The 9,779-nt window shown below is 44.7% G+C and overlaps 1 protein-coding gene across 2 annotated transcripts in view; it reads left to right on the top strand.

Moving 5' to 3' along the window:
* Positions 1 to 307: 307 nt before the first annotated feature.
* The window catches only part of LOC133554224 (cryptochrome-1-like), a 34,205-nt gene continuing 24,733 nt past the window's right edge, over positions 308 to 9,779 (top strand). Inside the window, exons 1-2 of one of the 2 annotated variants that reach the window (XM_061902705.1) lie at positions 308 to 473; positions 3,897 to 4,060. In XM_061902705.1, the coding sequence (XP_061758689.1) occupies positions 3,903 to 4,060 (158 nt within the window). In that variant the 5' untranslated portion in view covers positions 308 to 473; positions 3,897 to 3,902. Of the gene's footprint in view, positions 474 to 3,896; positions 4,061 to 9,779 lie in introns of those variants that run through there. The other variant, XM_061902706.1, reaches the window with a different exon arrangement.

Below are 9,779 nucleotides of genomic sequence, written 5' to 3'. Positions count from 1 at the left end.
GCCTGTGACGTAAAGAGGCCAACCGACCAATAGGAACGGAGCAATGCCACGCGTCATCGGGAGGCAGCGCTTGTGCTGCGTTCCAATGCTGTCGGAAACGACGGCGTCGGGGAAAATCGTTACACCAAATCGGATTATTTTATTAAAAAGCATCTTTCATTGTATGTTTTCACTGTGTATTTAAACTTTATTACTACGGTTGTCATTAAAAATGCATATTTTTCTGAACAATACTCAAAAGGGTAACTCTCGGGAAGACCGAATACCACTTATGGCGTGGGTTGTCGGCCTTTAAACGCAGCAGGAGAGGAGTCCGCGCGTGCGCAGTGGGTCCAACTCTTATGAAACCAAGCGGTCGGCAGGTAGAGTAACATCAGGGACGTTTTAGAAGTCTTACAAGTGGACCATTTAAAGACGGAATGCACTTTTCTTCGGGTTTGACATAGATACCACCTGCGGGGGTCCAGTGCGAGGTAAGACGGCTGACTTTGTTGGGATTCAGGGGGCCAAAAGGAGGTTTATTCTCCAGCTCCAGCAACTGCTTACATAAATAGAGCCCTGCTGACCTGATTTCTGCCCGGCGAAAGCCTCGAAGAGTCAGAATATTCCTGTTTTCTTTTGAACTCTAAAGAAAAAAAATGGATAGTTTATAAAACAAAACAAAAAAAAAACCTATCAATTATGGACAGTGTGGCACCGGTGCATGGAATAAATGTGGCTGAAGTAGGAATGACCTACTTTCCATCTGAGGGAAGTTGACTTGGCAGACATCCTGCATCACGGGATCCGATCAAGATTCGGTTCTTTTCGATTCGGTCGTGGAACAAAACAAAAAAAGTGAAAAAAATCATTTTTTAAAATGCAAACTGCTGACTGCTAAATTTCCCAAAAAATACAGGTATTAAATTAATACAATAGATAATGTCTTTCCCACTTTTAACATCACGTTTTTAGCCCCATTTTTTGGTTCATTCGGCTTAGATTGTTCTCAATCTTGACGCCAAATCTTTTGACCCTGCCCGTTGTTGTTATTTTCATGACTATTTGCATTGTAGATTGTCACTGAAGGCATCACAACTATGAATGAACACACGTGGAGTTTTGTACGTAAAAAAAAAAAAAAAACAGGTGAAATAACTGAAAACATGTTTCTTATCATAGTTTCTTCAAAATAGCCACCCTTTGCCCCGATTACTGCTTTGCACACTCTTGGCATTCTCTCCATGAGCTTCAATAGGTAGTCACCTGAAATGTTTTTCCGGCAGTCTTGAAGGAGTTAGCTCAAAATAGGGCAATCCCGACCATATCCCATCTTTAAAATATAAAGCATAAGAAAAGACAAAAAACAAATACATTACTATGTATATATATGTATATATATATATATATATATATATATATATATATATATATCTCCATCCATCCATTTTCTACAGCTTATTCCCTTTGAGGTCGCGGGGGGCGCTGGTGCCTATCTCGGCTACAAACGGGCGGAAGGTAGGGTATATACAGTATATATAAATATATATATATATATATATATATATAGTAATGTATTTGTTTTTTGTACACATATATATATATATATATATATATATATATATATATATATATATATATATATATATATATATATATATATATATATATATATATATATATATATATATTAGAGGTGTGACGGTACACAAAAATTGCGGTTTGGTACGTACGTTCATTTTCGGTACATTAAGAAAACAACAAAATATACATTTTTATGGTTATTTATTTACCAAATTTGTAAACAATGGCTTTATCCTTTTAACATTGGGAACACTATAATAATTCTACCCACGTTAATCCACATTAAACTGCCTCAAGTTGTGGCTTGGATTAAATAAAATTACAAAACCTTTCTTCTACATATAAAAAGTGCAACATTAAACAGTTTCAAGTCAACTCATCATGCTTAATTTTATTATACACACACACGCGCACACACAAACGCACGCACACAGCAAAATGAGCTAACGTAACGCTAAAAAGCTAATTAGCCTTCACCTCAACCCAGAACTATGAGAGAGCTGAGCTGCAGTTTAAGTTTCTAGAAGGTCAACGGGCTCATAGTGATGTTAGTAGTAGTTGTGACTGGGAAGCGTTTTTTTTAATAATTTGGGGAGTGTACGATGTCCTGCTAAACACATATCTGCTCATCTCGACGCCGGAGCACTGACTGCATGCGCTCTGAATACGCACTGCTTATTGGCTTTGTATGTAACCAATCAGATGGTTGTGTGGGCGGGACAATGCTGGGTGCTCACTGCTCAGACAGACAGAGGCAGAAAGCAGAGCAGCTTGTTAAGACTTTAGTTTACAAACTCGTTCGATACACCCTCGTACCGGACCGAAACCCCCGTACCGAAACGGTTCAATACATATACACGTACCGTTACACCCCTTATACATATATATACATATATATATATATATATATATATATATATATATATATATATATATATATATATATATATATATATATATATATATATATATATATATATATATATATATATATATATATATATATATATATATATATATATATATATATGTATGTATGTATGTATGTATGTATGTGTCTGTGTATATATGTATGTGTGTGTATATATGTATGTGTGTATATATATATATATATATATATATATATATATATATATATATATATATATATATATATATATATATATATATATATATATATATACGTCAGAAATCATAGGGTCCTAACAAATGAGAATTTGCTGCATCGGTCAGCATGAAACATGTTGCATGCAGAAACATAATCACCTATGCACCACTCATCCAATGGGATGTTCTTACTTGGTTAAATCCAGTCGATTACCTCTTCTTTTTTTAAACCACACAGAGCACCTCATTGTTAATACAGTAATTTTAGTTTTCGAATCAGTCCAGAACCAATAAAAAACCTTAAATCTTCACTTTCAAACATTCATTTAGTGTGAATGCGCCTGACTTCGTGTTGCCTAAAATGCTTGTGGCACCGGCCGAGATGTTGACATGCGGAGTTTCAAGCACTCTTCATTCTCTAGTGGGTGACTTTTTGAAATGATGCGACACATTAGCAGTTATGCTACTTTTCGTTGCAATGCTTTTGCCCGCATACTTGACAAATCCCGGTTGTCTGTTCGACATCTTCCCGCTTGAAGCCAAACCACAGCCAGATGATCGACCCCTGTGCGGTTTTTCTTGGGAATTAATTAGTCTTCCTTCATTTGTTACCAGATTCGCACCTTTTTTCTCTCGCATTACCACTCGCACCACAGCTAACGTCACCCATTCCGCTACCTCTCTGCTCCGCGAGGGAGTATACGTAAGTGTCGTATGTGAGAAGGTGCACAGCTAAAAGCAACTGCGTGAGAACGTATACTCGAATATCACGATATAGTCATTTTCGATATCGCACATATATCGAATATATCGATATATCGCCCAGCCCTACTTTGGGGTTTGTTGTTTCTCAATGGGGAAATACGTTAATGTCTCTTTCTTTCATGTTAGCATTCAAACTAACGAGATGACGCCAGTGCAGTTATCAATAAAAAAATTTCGCCATTTTCCATTTTAAATGAGGATATGAAATAAGTTTGACAGCGGTTATTATTTCCGTGTATCGTTACATCCCTATTTTGTGAACCTGATTAATTTTTGACATATAGAAGACACAAATCCACATTTTTTTGTACAAAAAAGAAAATACTTTAACATGAATGTGAGTAAAAGCAGAAAGTACAGTAGAAAAAAAAAAAGATGCCAAAAATGAAAAAAAAAAAAACTTTATTTAGTGCCAGGAAGTGTCACTTATCTTGATCTCTTTGTGTCCTCCCTCCCTTCAGATAAACATGGCCCCCAACTCCATCCACTGGTTCCGGAAAGGTCTCCGTCTCCATGACAACCCAGCCCTGAGGGAGGCAGTCCGGGGAGCGGGCACAGTACGCTGCGTTTACTTTCTGGACCCTTGGTTCGCGGGCTCTTCCAATGTCGGGGTCAACAGGTGGAGGTAGGACATCCGTGTAGATGTTTTTTTACTGTATTTTCCAGACCATAGGGCGCACCGGATTATAAGGAGCACTGCCAATGAGCGGGTCGAGTCAGGGCTATTTCATACTAAAGGTTTATAGGGCGCATTAAAAGGGTCATAATATTATATATTTTTTTCTAAATGTAAAAGACTTCCTGTGGTCTACATAACATGTGATGGTGTTTTTTTGGTGAAAATGTTGCATAGATGATGTTTTACAGACATTCTTCAAGTCGCTTTCTGACAGTCGCTTCAAGATGTGCCGTTTTGTGGGCGGGTCTTATTCACGTGGCTCACCTTCGACGTCATCTTCTCCCCGTAATCCTTTGTTGTAGCGGTGTAGCGTGCAAGGACGGGAGTGGAAGAAGTGTCAAAAGATGCCGCTGACTTTTTTTAATGACATTAACACTGTCATTTAAAACAGTTTCCTTCGTTCGTTCCTTCCTTCAAGAAACGAAGGAAGGAAGGACCGAACGAACGAAGGAAGCAACAATGGAATAAACGAATGACAGAACGACGGAATAAAGGATGGAACGAAGGACAGGACAAAGGACGGAACGAACGAAGGAAGAAACAAAGGAAGGAACGAATGACGGAATGAACGACGGAAGGGACGAACGGCGGAAAGAAGAAACGAACGACGGGACGGACGACGGGACGGACGAATGGACGAGCGACGGAAGGGACGACCGACGAGACGATCGACGGGAGGAACGATGGAAGGAACAAACGACGAAAGGAAGGAAGGAACGAAGGAACGACGGAAGGGACGAACGGCGGAAAGAAGAAACGAACAACGGTATGTAGGAAGGAAGGGACGAACGACGGGACGAACGACGGGACGAACGACGGGACGGACGACGGGACGGGCGACGGGACGGACGACGGGACGAACGAATGGACAAGCGATGGAAGGGACGAACGACGAGACGAACGACGGGAGGAACGATGGAAGGAACAAACGACGGAAGGAAGGAAGGGACAAACGACGGAAGGAAGGAAGGGACAAACGACGGAAGGAAGGAAGGAACGAACGACGAAAGGAAGGAAGGAACGAACGAACGACGGAAGGGACGAACGGCGGAAAGAAGAAACGAACGACGGTATGTAGGAAGGAAGGGACGAACGACGGGACAAACGACAGGACGGATGACGGGACGGACGACGGGACGAACGAATGGACAAGCGATGGAAGGGACGAACGACGAGACAAACGAATGGACAAGCGATGGAAGGGACGAACGACGGGACGAACGACGGGACGGACGACGGGACGAACGACGGGACGGACGACCGGACGGACGACCGGACGGACGACGGGACGGACGACGGGACGGACGACGGGACGGACGACGGGGCGAACGAATGGACAAGCGATGGAAGGGACGAACGACGAGACGAACGACGGGAGGAACGATGGAAGGAACAAACGACGGAAGGAAGGAAGGAACAAACGACGGAAGGAAGGAAGGAACGAACGACGAAAGGAAGGAAGGAACGAACGAACGACTGAAGGGACGAACGGCGGAAAGAAGAAACGAACGACGGTATGTAGGAAGGAAGGGACGAACGACGGGACGAACGACGGGACGGACGACGGGACGGACGACGGGACGGGCGACGGGACGGACGACGGGACGAACAAATGGACAAGCGATGGAAGGGACGAACGACGAGACGAACGACGGGAGGAACGATGGAAGGAACAAACGACGGAAGGAAGGAAGGGACAAACGACGGAAGGAAGGAAGGAACGAACGACGAAAGGAAGGAAGGAACGAACGAACGACGGAAGGGACGAACGGCGGAAAGAAGAAACGAACGACGGTATGTAGGAAGGAAGGGACGAACGACGGGACGGACGACGGGACGGACGACGGGACGAACGAATGGACAAGCGATGGAAGGGACGAACGACGAGACAAACGAATGGACAAGCGATGGAAGGGACGAACGACGGGACGAACGACGGGACGAACGACGGGACGGACGACGGGACGGACGACGGGACGGACGACGGGACGGACGACGGGACGGACGACGGGGCGAACGAATGGACAAGCGATGGAAGGGACGGTATGTAGGAAGGAAGGGACGGACGACGGGACGAACGACGGGACGAACGACGGGACGAACGACGGGACGAACGACGGGACGAACGACGGGACGGACGACGGGACGGACGACGGGACGGACGACGGGGCGAACGAATGGACAAGCGATGGAAGGGACGGTATGTAGGAAGGAAGGGACGGACGACGGGACGAACGACGGGACGGACGACGGGACGGACGACGGGACGGACGACGGGACGGACGACGGGACGGACGACGGGACGGACGACGGGACGGACGACGGGACGGACGACGGGACGGACGACAGGACGAACGAATGGACGAGCGATGGAAGGGACGAACGACGAGACGAACGACGGGAGGAACGATGGAAGGAACAAACGACGGAAGGAAGGAAGGAACAAACGACGGAAGGAAGGAAGGAACGAACGACGACGACGGAACAAAGAAAGGAAGGATCGAACGACCAAACGAACGAATGGACAAACGACGGGACAAACGGCGGGACAAACAAACGACGGGACGAAAGAAGGAAGGAACAACAACAACAACAATAATGAGCAGCATCTCCTCATCCGTGGCTCACTCGTGCAACAACAACAAGGCCGGAAATGTGTCCCGTGAAAAAATGTCTGACCGGAACTCTCTAATCACTAAAGTTCCTTGGGTGCATAATGTAAACTCACTACACCGGTATGTTTTTGCGCTTTCATGGCGAGTTTACTGACCGATATAAGTAAGAACTTTATGATGAATGTCCCATAACGAGAAGATGGAGAAAAAGAAGAAGCTTATCAACTACGGTGTCAATACAGACTACAAAGGCGGATGCGCGCAATTTTCAGGATTTATGCAGATACCAAATACAGATCAGCAGGTACCAGAGTGTAAAAAAAAAGTTGCTTTTCAATGTCAATCAATCAGTGTTTACTCATAAAGCCCTGAATCACGAGTGTCTCAAAGGGCTGCACAAGCCACAACGATATCCTCGGCTCAGATCCCACATCAGGGCAAGGAAAAACTCAACCCAATGGGACAATGAGAAACCTTGGAGGGGACCGCAAAATGTGAACAAACGAACGAACGAAGGAAGGAACGAACAAAGGAACGGACAAAGGAACGAACGAAGGAACGGACAAAGGAACGAACGAAGGAACGGACAAAGGAAGGAAGGAAGGAAGGAAGGAAGGAACAAACAAATGAAAGAAGGAACGGACGAACAAAGGAAGGAACGAAGGAATGAAGGAAAGAACGAACAAAGGAAAGAAGGAACGAAGGAACAAATGAAGGAATGAACAAATGAAGGAACGGATGAACGAAGGAACAAAGGAATGAGCGAAGAAAGGAACGAACGAACGAACGAACAAACAAAGGAAGGAATAAAGGAACGCAGGAAGGAAGGAACGAACAAAGGAACGCAGGAAGGAAGGAACGAAGAAAGGAACAAACAAATGAAGGAACAAAGGAATGCAGGAAGAAACGAAGGAACAAAGGAACGCAGGAAGGAATGAAGAAAGGAAGGAACGAACAAACAAACGAAGGAACAAACAAACGAAGGAACGGACGAACAAAGGAACAGACGAAGGAAGGAACGAACGAGCAAAGGAACGAACGAACAAAGGAAGGAACGAAGGAACAAACAAAGGAACGGACGAATGAAGGAACAGACGAAGGAACCAATGAAGGAAGGAACGAACCAACGAAGGAAGGAAGGAGATTGCAGATTGTAAATGACTATGCTTGTGTCGCTTCGCAGAGTCAGCTACTTGCTCACCTCACTCATGTTTTGGACGATTTTATTCAATTCAACAAATTAAGCGAGGGAATCAAGTGAATTATATTTATATAGCGCTTTTTCTCTAGTGACTCAAAGCGCTTTACATAGTGAAACCCAATACCTAAGTTACATTTAAACCAGTGTGGGTGGCACCGGGAGCAGGTGGGTAAAGTGTCTTGCCCAAGGACACAACGGCAGTGACTGGGACGGCGGGGGCGGGGATCGAACCTGGAACCCTCAAGTTGCTGGCACGGCCGCTCTACCAACCGAGCCATCCTGCTGTATCATTCACATTGCAAAAACGAAGTGAACAATTATGATCATGTCTTAAAGGAAAAAGACAGCAGGGAGACGTCTTGTGTATTTTTAGAACCCATAAGGCGGGCCACTGGTAAGCTGCGGTGCTGCTGCTGTGTTTAGTCGAAATGAACACTCCCAATCAATACCTGGCCAGGGTGCCGTTGATTTTGGGCTAAATTGTATCAACTGAAAGTGTAGCTTTTCTCCAGGATGCAGAAGTAGGTTAGTGTGCCAAGCAGCGTTGTGCAAACTTACGTGACGCCGACCTACTTGCCACCAGGAGATCTCCCGGGAACGTGCACCGCCGCGTTCAGAACGTAACGTGATTCTGAACTCCGAGTACAAACTGGCACGTGACACGAACATTTCAAGGGTTGGTGTAGCGACTTGAGGGTTCCAGGTTCGAGCCCCTCTCCCGCCATCCTCGTCACCTCGGGCAAGACATTTGACCCACCCACCTGCTCCGAGGGCCACCCACGTTGGTTTAAATTTAACTTCGATATTGGGTTTCACTACGTAAAAGCACTTTGATTAACTAGAGAAAAGCGCTATATAAATATACTTCACTTCAAGACTAGACTGGTCATATCAGGGAATTCAAAGTGTGGCCATTGTTAGTCTGAAAATCACTATTTTTGAGCCACTACTAGGGTTGTGCGGTACACCGGTACTAGTATAGTACCGCGATACTAATTAATCATATTAGGTACTATACCTGCCTCTAAAAAGAACCAGTTGTTGCTCCCCCCAGACCCCTTTTTTTTGTTTTTTTAATGGCTCATCGTGACATTACTGGTTTTACGAAAAAAGGAGCATGTTCGGCAGTGCACAATCGCAGAATACTTACAAGCAGATGGTGTGTGGACAGAAAAGGGAAAATGGACGCATTTTGGCTTAAAAAGTAAAGATAAAGGTAACGTTATAACACTGAAACGCCCTCAGGAAGAGGTGCTTTATGACATTGCTAGCTAGCGGCTAAAGTCCATCCGCAGTAGACAGTGTTTTAGCTACAAATAAAGTGAGTTTCATACAAGTAGCATTATCACTGGAGGACAAGCTAAACATGCTTCACTACACACCGTAGCTCACCGGCGTCATGGACTGATGCAAAGTGGAAAAGTGTTCTGTGGTGTGACAAGTCCATGTTTACAATTATTTTTGGAAACTGTGGACGCTGTTTCGGCAACAGCGGTGTCTTCAATATCTTCCTCAAAGCGGAGTCTCGCGGGATGTGATTTTAGGGACCTTCGATCACCTGCATCGAAAAGCGACATCAGTGTGTGAAGGATATCACCACATGTGCTCAGGAACATTTTGGAAAAAAACACTGTCAGCAACTACAGTTGGCCGCTACATCTGTAAGTGCAAGTTAAAACTCTACTATGCAAAGCCAAAGCCATTTATCAACAACACCCAGAAACGCCGCCGGCTTCGCCGGGCCCGAGCTCACCTCGGATGGACTGATGCAAAGTGGAAAAGTGTTCAGTGGTCTGACGAGTCCACGTTTCCAATTATTTTTGGAAACTGTGGACGTTGTTACCTTCAC

The sequence above is a fragment of the Nerophis ophidion genome, linkage group LG06 (assembly GCF_033978795.1).
Source record: "Nerophis ophidion isolate RoL-2023_Sa linkage group LG06, RoL_Noph_v1.0, whole genome shotgun sequence".
NCBI classification, from domain to species: domain Eukaryota; kingdom Metazoa; phylum Chordata; class Actinopteri; order Syngnathiformes; family Syngnathidae; genus Nerophis; species Nerophis ophidion.
This window is presented reverse-complemented; position numbering and strand designations above follow the sequence as displayed.